The sequence below is a fragment of the Narcine bancroftii genome, chromosome 3 (genome assembly GCF_036971445.1).
Source record: "Narcine bancroftii isolate sNarBan1 chromosome 3, sNarBan1.hap1, whole genome shotgun sequence".
In the NCBI taxonomy this organism is placed as follows: Eukaryota; Metazoa; Chordata; class Chondrichthyes; order Torpediniformes; family Narcinidae; genus Narcine; species Narcine bancroftii.
The window spans coordinates 343,591,625-343,610,147 of record NC_091471.1 but is presented as its reverse complement, the minus strand read 5'-3'; the positions used below and the strand labels follow the sequence as shown (position 1 = coordinate 343,610,147).

General features: G+C 39.4%; 1 protein-coding gene and 1 long non-coding RNA gene across 5 annotated transcripts in view; one reads left to right on the top strand and one right to left on the bottom strand.

Moving 5' to 3' along the window:
- Positions 1-772, bottom strand: part of LOC138759318 (uncharacterized) — a 34,876-nt gene extending 34,104 nt beyond the window's left edge. For both annotated transcript variants that reach the window (XR_011354720.1, XR_011354719.1), the window contains exon 1: positions 561-772. This is a non-coding gene — a long non-coding RNA (uncharacterized lncRNA). The remainder of the gene's footprint in view (positions 1-560) is intronic.
- Positions 773-899: 127 nt separating this feature from the next.
- Positions 900-18,523, top strand: part of wdr45b (WD repeat domain 45B) — a 39,876-nt gene continuing 22,252 nt past the window's right edge. The window contains exons 1-4 of one of the 3 annotated variants that reach the window (XM_069929522.1): positions 900-1,110; positions 11,241-11,336; positions 12,642-12,743; positions 15,518-15,605. In XM_069929522.1, the coding sequence (XP_069785623.1) occupies positions 909-1,110; positions 11,241-11,336; positions 12,642-12,743; positions 15,518-15,605 (488 nt within the window). In that variant the 5' untranslated portion in view covers positions 900-908. The remainder of the gene's footprint in view (positions 1,111-11,240; positions 11,337-12,641; positions 12,744-15,517; positions 15,606-18,523) is intronic. The other 2 variants (XM_069929521.1, XM_069929520.1) reach the window with 2 other exon arrangements.

Sequence of the window (18,523 nt, the reverse complement as noted above, 5' to 3'; positions counted from 1 at the left end):
CACCCTCTACACTGCGACCATCGGGAAAAAGGTACAGGTGCCCGAAGATGAGCACTCTGGGGCACAAGGATAGGTGCTGACCTACTTCTTTTTCTCTCGATCATCTGATTCTTGAATGAACAGACACTGCCTTTGACATCCCTCCAATCCCTGCGCTACCTACGTACTGGCCCAGATGTCTTTCAAATATAGCGAATTGTCCCCACCTCTACTGCTTCCTCTGGCAACGTGTCCCTTTGTCGTCCACTACCCAGTAACCACAAGGACGAGTCCGAGGGAACAATAGGCTTTAATGTACAGAAGAACCATGCTGGCCCGGATCCAGGTAGAGGAAATTGGTGCGAAGGAAGAGGTGGCTCGACCTTTATGGCCCAGGACCACTGGGGAGGAGTCATTAGTGTGTGTGGGGGCACCTCCATCTATGACAGTAGTCAACCATAACTATATACAATGGAGGAAACCTATCACCACACCCTTTTATCCACCTCTGGGTGGAAAAAAAGGTGCCCCTTTCCTCACCTGAGAGTCACCAACCCTTGGCGATGAAAAAAAACATTCACCTTCTAGATGTTTCTGACACATCGAAGAGTCCACCCGCTCGAAGACAAATTCCAGACACAAAGAATCTTTGAAATTAATGGGGGGGGGGGGATACCCTATAATAGAGCAGCAATTTATTTTCCCAAACGTGAAGGAGCTGACTGGGCAGGGGGTGGGGGGGGGGAATCGCGAGCGAGCGCGCCGCTCGATGGCGCGGCGCTCGGTTGGTCGCGCCGCTCGATGGCGCGGCGCTCGATTGGTCGCGCCGCTCGATGGCGCGGCGCTCGATTGGTCGCGCCGCTCGATGGCGCGGCGCTCGATTGGTCGCGCCGCTCGATGGCGCGGCGCTCGGTTGGTCGCGCCGCTCGATGGCGCGGCGCTCGGTTGGTCGCGCCGCTCGATGGCGCGGCGCTCGGTTGGCCGCTGGCGGGGCCGGAAGTGGGTGTGCCGAGCGGGGCGATGGTGGCGAACCGCTGAGCGGGGCGGCGAGCGCACGGGGAGCCATGGATCTGCTGCCGTCCAACCCGCACGGCAACGGCCTGCTGTACGCCGGCTTCAATCAGGACCACGGTGAGTGCGCCGAGCCCTTCGGCCCACCGTTCTCAGGCCGACCGATCCCGAGGGCCCTCTCCTTCTATTCTTTAATTAAACGTTTCTGACTCCACTGTCTCTTTTAGTTAAAAAAAACCCCACTCTTATTTAAAACAAAACTTTCCTCTCAAATCCTCTGAACTCTTTCCCTCGCCTGATGGTCTCTCGCCTTTGATACCCTTGCCATGAAGGGAAAGTATTCTGTAATAACCTTGCATACTTCTAACTCCAGGCCCGGCCTAAACCTGGAGCCCAACCCCCAACCCCCCAAGTAAGAGCCCTCTTCCTCTGAGGCAGAACCTACTCAATAGTTAAGTATTCCCTACCCACCCCCCCTGACAGTTCCTGTCTGCAGTCCAGGCCCTGTTTTGGTGAGTCTCTTGTACCCTTTCCAGTGCAATTGCATCGTCCCTCTCTCCTGGTCACCAGAACTGCGCACACTCTGCCCCGTCGAGTGCTTGGGACAGTCTCCTACCTTTGTTTTCTCTGCCTTGACTTCCTCAGCTGGGTTGCCACTTTCACTGAACCCCCCCCCCCCCCCTTTTGTTTTTATCAACGTTTTTACTATGCGTGTCATTACTTCTATTTGACTTTCCAAAATGCATCACCTCGGTGTGTGCTCACATTAAATTCCAACTACCAAACTCTCCATTTGATCTGTGTTCTACTGCAACTTTTAATGAAGCTCCTCCTGATTTGGAATGTGGCCAACTTTCATGTAATGCCATAAACTTCTGAGCCATAAATGACAGGACACCAGCATTGAGAGCTGTGGTGCACCACTTGATGCAAAATTTGAATGAAAAAAATGATCCTTCCATCCCTCTGTTTCCTATCTCCAAGCTAAATGTGAATCCAATTAGTCATCCTGCTTGAATCCCATGTGACTAAACCTTGTCAAATACATAGTTTCCAGAGATTCCTGCCTTGCTTTCTCAAAAATTCAATCAAATCAGTCATAGAATTTCCTGGGTGTCATTTCACTATCTACAACATCACAAGGGCTGTACTGCAGACAGGAACTGTAAGGGGGTAGGGAATACTTAACCATTGAGTTTCTGACACTAGGTTCCCCCCCAAAAAAAACTAGTACAATTGTGACCTCTCTTGTCGACTTGAGCAGTCTTGAAGCATAATCCAGATTGACACCCCACTTAAAATAAATATATTATACATGTGTGGCTGTGTTTTGATCCAGTGCTGATAATCTTTGGTAATGGGTTTGGCCTTAAACTATAATCAAGTTTACTTGGGTTAGCCAGGGTTCCTTGGCAATGTGATCCCCTCCTCTCAGCATCCACTAAAGGAGTGTGATTTTTGCCTTGAAGTTGATTATGTTCTGGTTTGTGGGAAGGTGCCACCACCTGATCTGCAGGATTCATTTTAATTTTGTAGTGTAGTGTCCTGTTTCAGAGGATCTTAAAGGTAGGATTTGTTATTGAGTTGAAGTTATCATAGTTCACAACAGTCACCAAGCTTTATAAAGCATCCTTGTTAAACAGGAGTAAAATAGTTTGTTTTAATGAATGGAAATTAGATGGAGTTGTTTTTAGGATCACTTAAAAGGGGGTTCATACAGACACTTTACTGATTTTCTTTGCTACCTATTGGATAGGCTGACTTTAAAAATGTTCTTTCAAATTGATCTTCACTAATCAATTTCTCAGCAAATTAATTTTCTTTGAGAGAATCTTTAATCCATGCTCCTAAAGCAGTAGTTCTCAATCTCCACCCCACCCTCCTCACATATCACTTTGAATAATCCCTTACTAACCACAGAGTGCCTGTGCCATAGTGGGGGTGGGGGAAGATTGAGAACCAGTGTCCTAAATAGAGCAACTAAGAAAGTATGTACAATTTGGAAACTTCATACATATAATAAGTGGAATTCCATGACTTCAACTGAAAGATTGTGTAGTTTTATGGCTGGAATCAAATATGTATGAATTTGATATAATAAATAATTGAAACCAAAATTCTATTGCTGGTTGTCATTGATATTATTTTTAGAAACTACCAACTAATGTTTGGATTCTGAGTGCAGATGTCCTGATGCAATTTATTAAAAGAGAATATTACTGCAGAGTGGAAATGCACTGAAAGTAATATTTTAAGAAATGTTCCAAAATTAAAATATAATAATTGTACCTTCCTATTTTTGTCTTTTCATGCCCCTTGTCTTTTGTTAATCACTTGGTCCTGTTTCTTAATCCAACCTCTCATTGTCTATGGGAAAATGAAATTGCAGATTCTGAAATTCTGAAGTAAAACCAGAAAATGCTGGAAACACTCAGCAGGTCAGGAAGTATTTGTGGAAAAACGAACAACTAGTTTTTCTCATTTCTGATGAATGCTTTGAGCTGACTGCTTCCCACATTTTATGTTTTTATTCCTTATTAATTGTTCTTTTATTTTCCTCCTTGCCCTTTTGTGGTGATGGAATATTTTATTATCATTGTTACAGAATTATGCCATTATTTATCTTTGCATAATATTTTAGAGAGGTACCTTGTGGGTTGAAACAGGGAGACACACTCAAAGACACTTGCACACAGAGAACACCATTTTGAAGAGATGCTGAGTCTGCTATGTCCAGCTTTAAACAGAGCACTAAAACTAGAGTTGATTGTTCCATAGAAATACTGAAGACAGTGAATATTAACTCAGAAAGACATCTGGTTCACCTTTTAAATGGCAAACACAAGCAATCCGATACCTAGGTATTCAACTAGATAATAATCTAGGCCACACATGTCAAACTCTGGCCCGCGGGCCAAATTTGGCCCGCAAGATCATTTCAAAGATGTATTAGAGGTGGCCCGCTGGCCGCCGCGCCAGTATAGCGCATGCACAGTAATACAACAAATCCCAGAATGCATTGGCATCAGCCTGCTAATCGCCCCCACCTCCTCTGTTTACGTTGCAGGGTCTCACCGTGGACTCTGGTTTTGTGGCCTGGCCGGTGTCAGGGGAAGCCAAGGCCGCCTCCCAGCGCCCAGAACCGGAGGCCTCGGGCCTGACCTCGCCAGGACCGTTGCCCACTCCCCCTCCCTGCTGCAGGCCGATCCGCGACTCACGGTGACGGGGCCGCTGATCCGCCGAGATGCCGCCCTGCAGCGAAAGCCGATGCCCCCGCACTGTCGTTGTCCAACCCGATCGCCCGCAAACCCCGCCCTCCCGCACACAGGCCTGAGTAAGGATTATGAACTTTAATCTCAGGATAAAACGATCTTTCAATAGTTTCATGTCACAGTGATCAATATATTCCTGGTTAAAAGTGGTCCTGCACCTGGATACAAGCTCATTAGGCATAAAACTTGAAAAGTGTGTAAATCAAAGGATATCTGTACCAATGGAATAACCCTGCTAGAGTTCTTGCCCACAATCAGTCACCCATTTGATTGTTTCAGGAATCATGTTATTCTCCCACATTCTCAATAGCCCTCAGATTTTACTATTCGACAGCACACTAGCAACATTTGACAAATCCTCTAAAGAGAAATATTATTTATTGAATATTTTATTTCTCATTTGTTAATGCTTCTGGAAAGAGTTTATCCAAAACTATTATTAAACATTTATTTTAATAAGAAAACGTTTAACATTACATATGTTGAAAGAAGAGAAAGCATGCAGATGTTGTTGAAAATTTTCAATAAATATTTAGTTCGGCCCTCCACTTAGTCCAAGTTTTTAATTTTGGCCCTCCGTGAATTTGAGTTTCACACCCCTGATCTAGGCCATCTATACAAATTAAATTATCAGCCATTAATGAAGAAATTACAAGATGATTTAGAACATTGGAAAGATTTACCACTAACACTGATAGGAAGGGTAAATTGCATTAAAATGAATATCTTCCCAAGGATACAACACCTATTCCAATCGTTACCAATTCACTTAACAGAGAAATTCTTCAATGAGCTAAAGAAAATAATAAGGAAATTCTTATGGAAAGGGGGGGAAACCGAGGATAGCGCTAGATAAATTAACAGAATGGTACAAACAAGGGGGCTTACAACTACCAAACTTTAAGAATTATTATAGAGCAGCACAATTAAAATACCTATCAGATTTTTATCAAACAAGGGAAAAACCAGATTGGATCAGATTAGAGCTAGATAAAATAGGTGAGAAGGTACCAGAACATATACTTTATAAGTGGGATAAAAAATTGGTGCAACATAGAAGTTCACCAGTACTGTACCATCTGCTCAACATTTGGAAGAAGATTCAGGTAGAAAGGAAAAAAACAAATTACCAGCTACCAAAATTATTATTGACACAAAATCAACTAATCCCTTTCACAATATATAACTTTTCCTTTAGAGAATGGGAGAGAAAAGTGATCAAAAGAATAGAAAATTGTTTTTTTGGTAATAATTTATTATCTTTTGAACAAATGAAGTACAAATGTGGTATAACTCACAGTACAATGTTTGCATACCACCAACTGAAAACCTACTTGAAGGACAAATTGGGAAGCAGGCTGAGGTTACCAGAAGGAAGCAGCTTTGAATATGTGATTACAGACACAATGATAATTAAAAGATTTATAACAAACATGTACATCAAACTGCAAGAGAAAGAGTACAATTAAATAAGCTGTAATTCCAAACAAAAGTGGGAACAAGATCTAAACATAAAGATAAAGAATGAAACATGGGAAAAGCTATTCTCTGGAACTATGAGAAATACAATAAACACGAGGTTACGCATGAAACAATATAATTGGTTAAATAAATGGGACCCAACAGTATCAGTCAGATGTTTTCGCTGTAAGAAGGAAACAGGAACAACAGTACATGCAATTTGGACATGTGAGAAAGTGGAAAAGTTTTGGGAAGATCTAAATCAGGTGTTAAATAAAATCACAAAAAATAACATACCAAAAAATCCAGAGATCTTTCTTCTAAGTAATATAAGAAGTAAAGAACTTGGCCTCGATTTGGATGAAACACAAAAAAGATTTATTATGATAGCCTTAGCTGTAGCAAAAAAATGTATAATGTCAACCTGGAAATCAGAAGATAGCCTGAGAATACAGCAATGGTACATAAATGTATTCCAATGGAAAAAATAACATATAATTTAAGAAATAACATCACAGTATTCGAACAAATTTGGGAACCGTACATGGAACACGGCAGAGAGGACCTACCACGGACCTCAACCCCCTAAAATGACAGAAGGAGAAGAAGACGAAATTAACTGACCCAGTGTGTAAAAGTAGATGACACAAATTTCTTGTTTATTTTCATTGTGTGATGGCATTGTTTAATGCGTTTAATGTATATGTTGAACGTTTAGTGGGTGGGGAGGGGAGTGGGAAGGAGGGAGGGAAGGGAGGGGGGGGAGAAAGGGGAGAAAATGACACTGTGTCTTCAAGAAGGAAATGTTTGTGTGTATTTTGGTCAATATGGTTCATAGTGTGAAAAATAAAAAATTAAAATAAAAGAAAGACATCTGGTCAAACAGAAATCCATTGCTTCATGAAGTGAATACTGGAGAAATGAAACTTCAAACAGAGCTAGTAGTGATGTCATGTGATTACAACACTTCAAGAAAGCATCTTTAATGTGATGAACTAGTTTAATCTGAAGACAGAAGTGCAGTAACATTCTGTGAGAAAGGCTCAAAGTGGCTTAGGAAAAGATGGCCACTTCAACTGGTTTTCTTTGTTAAGAGAGATCAGTGCTATTGTGGCCATTTAATGGTCATTTTGTCTAAAACCCTTGCCTGGGTTTGTGAAATCATTGTGGAAGTCACAAGTTCTGTAACCTCCATGTAAGAAAGGGGAATTATGGGAAAATCTTTGGTATGAAGTAACATTTCTCTGAAAACAACTATACAAGAATTTGTGAGTTCTGGGAAGTCTGATGACTTGGTGCTTCACCCTCTCCATAATTACCTTTGAACAACAGTTTAAAGATTCTGAGTTTCATCTCCCTCTCTCTCAGATTTCTGCATAGTGAGGTTAAGTTTAGAGTTAATTAAGAAATGTTATTAATAAAAATTATTGTTTTGAAGATATCATTGATGAATTCCTATTGCTGCTGGTGTAGATTGTAACAATCTGCCGGTGTAGATTGTAACAATCTGCCGGTGTAGATTGTAACAATCTGCCGGTGTAGATTGTAACAATCATTAAAATTCTTAATTTAGTAGCAGCTATTTAGGTAGGGTTTTTTTTTAAGAAAAAATGTTTCCTTTGAAAATTGGTGATAAAAAGATTGAGAACCATTGTCCTACATAAAGCAACTAAGAGAAGGTGTACAATTTGGAAAATTTTCATAACTTCAATTGAAAGACTGTGGTTTTGTGGCTGGAATCTGATATGCATGAATATGACATAACAAATAATTGAAAGCAAACTTCCATTGTTGGTTGTCATTGATATTTTTTAGAAACTACCAACTAATGTTTTGGTTTCAGAGTGCAGACGGCCTGACGCTAGTTATTAAAGGAGAATATAAATGGCACTTATTCATTATACTTGCACACAGACTTGATATGTGTTGATGTACTGGAATTGTGGCTATCAGAAAATTAAAACATCATCTTGTAGATGATATGGTACTTGTGTATGGATCATTGCTGGGATACATGGAGACTAAATTGAAATGTTAGTTTGAATAGCTAATATAATAATTTTCATATTATTCACTATATGTGCAGTCATTACTAGATGTTGTCCATTTACTAATAGTTTTACTATTGCTTACCCTGCTATCTTTCTTCATATCTCTGTGGGTTTTTTTGCTCTGTAACTTGCTCCTCCATTTCTCATTGACTATTGGGTGGTCAATAATACAACCCCATGATTGCAGTCATACCTTTCCCGTTCCTCAGCTTCACCAATACAACCTCAGTTGACGAGCTCTCTGGTTGGTCCTGCCTGAGCACAGCTGTGATATTTTCCCTGATGAGCAATGCCTCTCTTCCCCCTTTCATCACCCCCCCCCTCCACACTTCTATCACATCTAAAGCAACGGAAGCCCAGATCGTTGAGCTGCCAGTCCTGCCCCTCCTGCAACTGAGTTTCATTAATGGTCACAGTCATAATTCCATGTGCCAATCTATACTCTAAGCTTGTCTGTCTTTCCTACAATACTCCTTGCATTGAAATAGGTGCACTTTTGAAAATTCCCCTTCCCCCCGCTCCCTCCTTGACTTCAAATGGTGCATGTAATTTTCACCATCTTTTCCCTCCTTCACTCCTACATATGCTCTGGCCCTCTGCTTCCCATCCCCTTGCAAATCTAGTTTAAACCCACCAGAACAGCACTATCCACGAGGATGTTAGTCCCCCTCCAGATCAGATGCAAACTATCCTGTCGGAACAGGTCCCAACTTACTTGGAAGAGAACCAATGATCCAGAAACCTGAAGCCCTCCTTCCTTCACCATGTCTTTAACCACATGTTTAAGCTGCATTATCCTCCTATTTCTAACTCACCAGCTCGTGGCATAGGTAGCAATCCTGAGATCACAGCCCTGGAGGTCCTGTCTTTCACCCTAGTGCCTAACTCCCTGAACTCTCCTTGTAGGATCTCCTCACCTTTCATACCCACATCATTGGTCCTTGTATGGACCACGACATCTGACTGCTCACCCTCCCTCCTGAGAATGCCATGAACTCGATCTGAGATATCTCAGACCCTGGCACCAGGGAGACAACTCGATCTCTTTCACATAACCTCCTATCTGTCCCCCTAACTATGGAATCCCCTAATGGTTGGCATAGCAGTTAGTGCAAAGCCTTTACAGAGCCAGCGATCAGGACTGGACCAGGGTTTGAATCCCGTGCTGTCTGTCGGGAGTTTGTTTGTTCTCCCTGCGTCTGTGTGAATTTTCTCTGGGGGCTCTAGTTTCCTCCCACAGTTCAAAATGTACCAGGGGTGTAGGTTAATGGGTGTAAATTAGGCAGTACGGACTCATGGGCCGAAATAGCCTGTTACCATGCTAAATGTCTAAATTTAAAATTAAATATCACTACAGCTTGCCTCTTCCCCATCCCTTCTTAGCCACAGGATTAGACTCTGTACCAGAGACCTGATTACCATGGCTTGCACTTGTTAGGTTGTATTCCCACTCCCCAACCCCTCCACCCCCCAACATTATCCAAAATGGTATACTTGTTATTGATACTTATAATGGTGTTCTGTGAAAACTTTTTGGATGGATTCCCAACATTATCCAAAATGGTATACTTGTTATTGATACTTATAATGGTGTTCTGTGAAAACTTTTTGGATGGATTTTTTTTTTAAGCACAAATTCTTCACAGTTCTGGAAAAAATAAAGTTGAGATTTATTAATTATAATCAATTGAGCAGCAGTAACTATGTGTATCATTCTCTCATTTATTTTGAAAATTCCATGTTTGCAAAATGTTTTAGCATTTTCAGTTTCACTGTAATCTTGACTATCCATTTTTTCATCTCCTGTTACGTAAGCAAACAGAAGATTTTTTTTAACTTGTCTGGTACCTGTACATTGTGATTGATAGAATAACAAATTGAGCATAACCCAATGACCCCTTGCAGCTAAAACCAGAACATAGTTAACATGGAAGACGAAATCCATATTGCAGATCTCAAATGTCTGGTGCTTAATTTTCTTTGTATTAGTGGTGTGTGGCATTATCTACTGTTGGCAAAACTCTGAACTATAAGCTTTGATTTTACTTTTACAAAACATCCAATGGTCTTAACTTTTCTGCTTAGCGTGACTCGTTTGTCATATTTGCGGGGACAAGATTTTGTTCAGGAAATTGTGGTGTGAATTTGTCATAGAGTAATCAGAAAATATACATTTCACATTAAATAGTTGTTGCATATCATACTGCCAGTCGTGGAATAGCATTGCTCTTTGCTCTAGAGGCGTCAAACAAATGGAACCTTTTTATGTTTATCTTGCCTTTTGCTCCAAATGTTAAACCGGCATAGCTTGTTTGAAAATGTTAAAATTGGAGATCATTTCTTTGCAGCTTGGTGCGGCACTGCAGAATATAATTCTGGTTGTTACAGTAGCTAGAGAATAATATGAGAGAAATTGCTGATTAATGCCTGCTTAACTTGGGGACAAAGTCAGCAAGATTGGTTTCTAATCTTGGTCCTAGCCTCTTCTTAAATATGTTATTAATCGAATTCTTTAGTAGTTGTCTTCTCCTTTTCCTTCTCAGCTTGAGTTTGTTGAAATCCTGACTGTAGTTTGCACCAATACTTGTTCCCCACCTAAAAATGATGATTTTTGTAGTAATGCTCTTATTTTAATAATCAAAAATCAGATATGAAGTGCAGGGGTTTTGAGTTAGAGAGGAAGTTGTTTTTTTTTGTAATCATTCCACATTTCTCTGATTATTAATACAAGGGCATCACTATAACAGTGGAAGTCCAAAAATCTGGATGCCAGAAATCCAGACCACCCAAAAATTCGAAAACTCGCAAACTTTCTTAGCAGGTGTGTGTGTGTGTGTGTGTGTGTGTCAGTCACGGACACACAGTGACAAGCAACCAGGCTTGTTGACTTTATTTTTCTTTGAAACTGCCCATTTTGATAAATGAAACGTGCTGAATTTGCTAATGGATTTAAAATTTACCTGTTCATCTCTCTTCCTCTTTAAACTTTAATTTTAAAGCCCAAGAATCCAGAAAATCCAAATTGACCCAGTCCCCGAATAGTCCGGATTTTTGGACTTTTACTGTGCAGCTTTGATCTAGGTCCACAGCAAACTCAGCAACCATCAAGCAGCCATCTATTCTTATCCCATTGTTCGTATTGCCTCCTGGGTACTGCCAGTGAACCTATAACTGAAATTTTGCTGTAAACCTAAACCGCAGCTCTGAAACTTTTAACTTTTTTAAAAACAAAAACTGGATTTCTTCTAACACTATTGAGAAGGGCTTGTTAGAACACTGAGGGTTACAACATTTTATTCCTTGAATAGGACAAGTCTCAACATTTTCTTAATATGATGCAGGACATCATTCATCCGATGTTTGTGTGTTTTTTTTAAAGAATGAGCTGTGCTTTAGATCAAAATGATCATTCTAAACACTAAGAATTATGTGAAAGATCTCATTACTGTTTGTTTCCCAAACCCAGGTTGTTTTGCATGTGGAATGGAAAATGGTTTCCGAGTCTATAATACTGATCCATTAAAGGAGAAGGAAAAACAAGGTGAGGTGTATCGCCAGTCAGGTAATGCCGATTTGTGATATTTTTGCTTTTATTGTAATAATTAACAAGTGTTGAATGCAAAATCACTTTTATTTACAAGTGGTTGATTTGTTGAATTCTCTCTCTGGTATCTAAAATAAACAAGCAAGGTTCAAGTTTTAAAGCTTGGTTAAATCAGTTTAGTTAACAATATTTTGGTAAGGGATGAGCACGAGTCAATGCTCAGGTCATATAACAATCTTGCCTCTGGTAGCCACGACTGATTTTTGTGGAGACAGCAGTCCTGGCATCTGTGGAGCTGCAGGAACACTGGAGATCATGGACACACAGCGACTCTGAAGGGACTTTCTTGCTCTCATATTTTATAAGGAGTGCCGGGTGTTACTAATGGTGACTCTATGCCTTGCAGCAGGCAAAAGATAATTTTGTGTAGTGTTGTGTTCTGTCCTATTACATGACAATAAAGGAATCTTGAAAGAGTTGCGAGATTGTGTTGCAGCTCTAAAACTCTAGTTAGATCACACTTAAAAGAGTATTGTGTTCAATGCTGGTCATCTCCTTATTGGAAGGATGTGGAAGGTTGAGAGACAGTGCAGAGGAGATTAACAAAATGTTGCCTGGATTGGAAACAAGGTTGACCAAGCTAGGGCTTTGCTCTTTGGAACAACGGAGGATGAGGGGTGACAATGGAGGTGTTTAAAATCATGAGGAACATAAATAAGATGGTCAGCCCACTCCTTTTTGTGCAAGACTACAATAGGAAATACCAGAGGACATCTGTTTAAGTTGAGTGGAGGGAAGTTTAGGAGAAGTATCAAAATTAAGTTTTTACTTACATACCCTACAGTGAGTGCATGGAACACATTGCCAGAGATGGTGGTGGAGACTGGTACAATAGGGACATTTAAAAAGAATTAAATAGGCACATGGATGGATGAAAAATAGAAGGTTGTTGGTTGGGAAGGATTAGATTGATGTGGAATAGTTTTATAGAGGTCAGCACAACATTAAGGAAATGTGTTTCGTGTAATGCTATTATAGCGCCAGGGATTTGAATCTGGCACTGGCTGTAAGAATTTTGTACATTCTCCCTGTGTGTGGGTTTCCTCCCACCCTTCAAAATGTACAGGGTTGGTAGGTTAATTGGGTGGATGGGCTCATAGCCTGGAAAGGCCTGTTCCTGTGTATAAATATAAAATTTAAATAATGGCCAAAAGGCCTGTGCTATACTGCCCTATGTTCCATTTCTTTATTCTACTGTACCAATTTGAATAATTTTGTAATTTTGATACTTTATTCAGGCAGTTGTGACCTTTTCTTTTGCAGAATTTATGGAAGGAGGAGTTGGTCATGTCGAAATGCTTTTTCGATGTAACTATTTAGCCTTAGTTGGAGGTGGCAAGAAGCCCAAATATCCTCCCAACAAAGGTAAAGCATGCTCAGTGGAAACTTGATCTTGGTCCTCAAAGCAGTTAATCACAATTTGTCTGCCACAATAGGGGGGGATCTTCCAGTGGCCACCCATTTCAATTTCCCACCTCGTTTTGTCGTGATCTGTCCATTGTGCACTTCCAGACTGAGATAACTCACAAGTTGGAGGAACAATGCCTCATATTCTGACTGGGCACCCTCCATGAGGTAACATTAATATCAACTTCTCCAGTTTCTGTTAGCCTCCCACAACCTTCCCCTATATCTCCTTTCATTTAGCTCTAGCTCTCTTTTTCACTCTGTCTTCTTTCCCTTAGCTGTGCTTCCACAGAGCCACAACAATCCATTCCCCCAGTCATTTCTCACCTTTTTTCTCTCTGGTCTGAATGACCACCTCTTGTGTCCCATCCATATCCATTTAACTCCTTGTCTGTCCTCCTCCCCCTGCCCATTCGAGTTTGAGTTAATCCTATTCCTTCCCTCCCAGCCATTTGTTCAGGTGCCTGCTTGCTTTTAACTCATACACTGAAGAAGGGCTCAGGTCTGAAACATCAGTAATATATCTTTAACTCTAAAGGATGCAATGAGACCCGAGTTCCTCTAGCAATCCTGTGTTTTAACTACAATCATAGCATTTGCAGGCTTTCGTGTTTCAATCACAATTTGTTATTTGTGTTAGAATGAAAAGATTGGAAGGTTGGGTTGTGATCTGATTGATTTAAATTAGCAATGTTGTGAATATCCTGCAGAGCTAACATTCCTATGTTTAGATTCCAGCAATCCCAAATTTAGAAATTTGGGAGATGGATAATGTAAAACTCCCTTGTGGGTCACACTGTCGTACAGTAGTTAGCACATCTCCAATGGGCTTCAGTCTGATCCTGCATGTGTGATTTTTTGCCACATCCAAAGTGTAAATGAATAGGCAAGTCCAAATGAATCTTACTGCAAGTTGATAGATGCATGACAGAGAACAAGCTGCAAGCTAAAAAGATGGAAATGTGGGATGAGCTGTGGGATTGCTCCTGCTGGGAACAAGCATGGATACAGTGGTTTGGATGGCCACCTCGAGTTATAAATTAGTTTGCTATTACCCTGGATCTTTTCATTATTAGGACAGTATGAGCAACTGCTTTACCCAGATCCAGGAAAACTAGTAAGACTGTGATATTGAGCATTTAAAAATGAATTCCTGGGAATTTTTCTCAACTTGCCTGTTCTGATATTTATTTTTTTATTAATACTATATATCACAATGAATTGTCTTTTAATGCCATTCCTTGATCAATGTAGTGGCATAAATAGCTTCTTTAAAATGAGGTGACATGTGAAATGTGGCCTGACTTTTTTTTAACTTCAATTAATTGAATAGAGCAGGAGTTTTAAGTTTCTTCCATGCAATTTGAGTTGTATAATTAGGATTTTGAAACATTTTGTAAGTTACAATTCTAAGCTGGAAATTCTCAGATCTTTTAAATGTACTATATAACGAAGCAGCAATGACAGGACCACTAATTGTTCATTATTTTATAATAATGAGTGAAGGTATGGGGTTTAATTTCAATTGAGTAGTAAACTTCAGAAATTATGAATTTGTCCTCATCGTAAACCTGTGGATTTAAATATCAATAATTCTGCTGCCATTTGGGTATTAATTTGCTGTAGGAGTGAATCAACCTGCAGCTACATTGGTCAGACTTTCTTTGCCAGTTTTAACCAGAATGATATTTTGCACTGCAAGTTGCAGAAAATAAGAAATGTGAAATGATGAAACTGAGTGTCTAGGACTTGTGTCTTAATCCTTAACTCCCGAACAGTTGCAAAATAGAAAGAGGAAGTGTTAAGTGGGGTACAGGCCAAAGAGCCCAATATTAGATTGAGAATGCAAATTCTGTTCCTTTTTTTTTTAAATCATTGCTCGTAAAATCTGCAAGAATTAAACTCAAATCCTTGGCAAACAAATTAATTAGCTGGAATTCACAATTAGCAGTTCATCAAAATCTTCAACAGCTAATCCAGACTTGGTACAATGATCTTGAAGTGTGAGATATTGAAAATAGTGGCTGGTTATGCAACGTGTACAAAAAAAGAAACAATGAATATTTCAGCTCAGCACCCTTCATCAGTACTGACTTGAGTTTGGAAGCTTTTGAGAAATGCAGAGGGATGTGATGAGAATGAAAAGGAAAGTTTATGCAAGGGTAGAAGACAGGAGTAATTAAATGGCAAGGATAATGAAGAGATAAATGGGGAAGAAATAAAAGCAGAATCTAGTGTTTATGTAGACCTTCCTTCAGACCAGTTCAAACTTTCAGTAACAATTCTGAGCAGGATCTAGATGGTGTAGTTTTTAAACAAAACTGCTACTGTGAAAAGTGTTATGAGAAGTGGAATACCTGATTGCAACTTTAGGATTTCCACATTTGATCATGCATTAACTTTTATCTGAAAGTCTTTTCCCATTAATACAAGGATTTGGTAGGGTCAGAATGTGTTTATTATTTTGATGGACAATTATGAGCTATAATGTTTATATATAAATATAATTTATATCTGGTTAGTTGTTGTGGAGTATTTATGCTCAGAAATCATAGATATTTTTTCTCCAAATAAAAATTTTCCTTTTTTAAAAAATATATTTTCTGGTAAACATGTAAGACATCATTAGCCCCCAGTGTAGACAGTGTTGTGCCGTTTAAAGAAAACGTCTATTTATTAAGTATTTTCTTTCTCGTTGAGGGAAAATGATGGATTAATGTGGTATTTTGCAGTAATGATATGGGATGATTTAAAGAAGAAAACCGTTATTGAAATTGAATTTTCTACAGAGGTCAAAGCTGTTAAACTACGGAGAGACAGGTAACTCTTGGAAATTAATACATTGGAAGTTGTACTTGTTTCTTGATCTTAGAAATCCGTTGTGAAAATCTGGATGCATCATTCAATGGTATTTTCTATAGTTACAGTCACTTGCATAGAGTTATTTTTTTTAAAAAGTACAGAGCGAAGTGCCCATTCAACCAAGTGGTGATGTTTGTGCATACTGTGACAGATTATGTTGTGCTTGTATTTTGTATAGATATGTTTTTGGAAGTTAAATTGGAGCAGGTCTTTTAGTGTAGGACACATACAAACATTTCAAAACAGATCTCATTTAAAATACTGGAACTCTGCTCAAGCCAGACATGGTGGTTCTTGGGGGCCTTTGCAAAATCTTTGGAGAGTGCCCAAATGGATTGTTGTTTTGAAAAGCAACTGCAGGCTGTCTGGAATGCAGCTTGCTGTTCTAAGAGGGTCATGTGGTTTTGCAAGCAGAGAGAGTCAAACAGGCTTTTTCTCAGAGAGAGAGAGAGATTAATTCTGCAGTGGTCCAGTCAGCAGCAGCAGCTGGGACTGGAACAGGACAAGCTGGAAAGCTTGTGGAAAAACCCCATTTGGAAGATGGGTTGTGACTGCTTAGTTCAGTCTGGTCAAAGCCCTGGTTCATGCAAGAGGAGAGGACTGGTTGCCTAATGTTTCACTTGAGAAACAAAAAGGAACTCTGCGGTGACCTGAAAGAAAGAGGTTATCATCTGGAAGTTTCTTCGGCAAGACACTGAAGTGGCTGATCAGAAGGTATCAGTTATGGGTGTCCAGCGAACAACAAACCTCTCTCTGAAAACCGACAAGAACCTTCTGAGTGGTAACCATTTACCTTTCAAGCCTGGTGAACCTCGTAAATGTTAAGTTCTGTGCACAGTATAAGAATTGCCTGCAGCCAGTGAACTTGGAGGAATGAGGTGAGATTGGACTGTGAACTTTTCTAAACTTACACATACATTACACATACATAGAATTAGAAGAAGGTTAAGTTAGGTTAGTTAAGTTAATAGTGATAAGATAAAGTTTGATCCCGTTTTCATGTTTAAAGTTAATCAAAAGCAACTTTTGTTTGAGTGAATATCTATTGCTGCTGGGTTTTGGGGTCCTCTGGATTCGTAACAATAGACTTCTTCCTCATAACTCGCTCTTGTTCCTCTTGCAATCTGTTCCTCTTAATAGCTCAGAAGCATGAGTTCTATATTTTTATCATTTCTTGAGAAATGTAGGACATTATTTATAATTTCAGTCTTGTATCTATAGTTCCGAGCTCTCTTGTGCATTTCTGACCTTGCCATTCTGAATCTTAATTATTCACAGAAAGTGTAACTTTATTTTCCTAAATGAAAATCCACATGTCTATAATGTAGTTAAGCTTTCTAAATATATATTACATCTGCAAATTTATTAATGGTCTCTTGAACCATTAGGTTTTAACAAATGTATAGCGATAATGAAAAAACATTTCATGTATGTTGGAATCCGATTGTATCAGGCCACTGAAATCAGGATAATACAGTTTCAAACCGGTTTGGGCCATAACAGAGCTATTTGCTTGTATATTAACTAATGTGTCTGTGGAAGATGCTCATCTTGCAGCTGCGGGGTGTATGGCCCAGGGCATTAAAAGTAGAGGCTCTGGTCTTCATGTTTCCATTCTTACTGGATAAGGGAGTTGGAACCATAGAACCTCTAGTCTGTGCTGAACTATTATTCTGCCTGGTCCAACTGACCTGCATCCATTCCATATCCATCCGTACCTCTCCCATTTCGAGTGTTGAAATTGAGCACACATTCACCGCTTCAGCTGACAGCTTGCTCCATGCTTCCACCATCTTTCCCCTAAACCTCCCCTTTCATCCTTGACCTATGCCCTCTGGTTTATAGCTCACCTACCCTCAGTGATAAAAGTCTATCTACATTTACTCTGTCTATCCCCTTCATAATTTTAAATACCTCTATCATATCTCCCCTCATTCTTCAATGCTCCAGTGCCCTCCTGTTTACTGTTTATGTCTTACTTTAGATTGTCCTTCCAAAATCCAACACCTCATACTTGTCTGCACTAAATTCCATCTGCCATTTTGCAGCCCATTTTTCCAGCTGGTCCAGATCCCTCTGCAAGCTTTGAAAGCCTTCCTCGCTGTTCTCTACCCCTCCAATCTTTGGAGTTGAGCCAGAGGAATGGAGGACTGTTAATGTTGTATCCTAAAAATTTTTTTATGAACACATATCAAGCGATTCCAGGCTGGTTAATTAACCATATTGGTGGGCAAATTGTTGGAATAATTTCTAAAAGATGGTATGTTAATAAGAGAGCAATCTATAAAGTCATCCCAGACTAACTTGATTGGATGATATGAGAAGGGGTAGTCAGCGCAATACATCTGGTGTCATTTATGTCAATGTGAGCAAAGCTTTTGCCGATGTGTAAGGCCTAGTCAATAAAGAAAAATCCTCAATCCCAGAACAAATTTTATACAAATGGAATAGTGAGTTGTTTAAAGGGACTAAGGAGACATTAGTTTTAAAACATGTATTTAAAATATGGAATGGAATTCATATGGAGAGAGGACTTAAAAACTATCAATTACCAAAAATGTTGTTAAAATAAAATCAACTTCTTCCTTTTATTTTGAACAATTCTTTATTTAATAATTGGTATCGTAAAGGTATAAAGAGGATAAAAGATTGTGTCTTAGGATCATTCTTTTTTTAACTTTTGAACAATTAAAAGATAAATATAATCTACAAAATAATACAATCTTTACATACATTGTAATTTAAAAAAGAAATTTGGGAACAGATTTGAGACTTCCAAAACAAAGTCAATTTGAAGATATAATAACAGATACATTTATAGTCAAGAAATTCATCAATAATACGTATATAAAATTACAAGAAACTAAGAGGAAAAA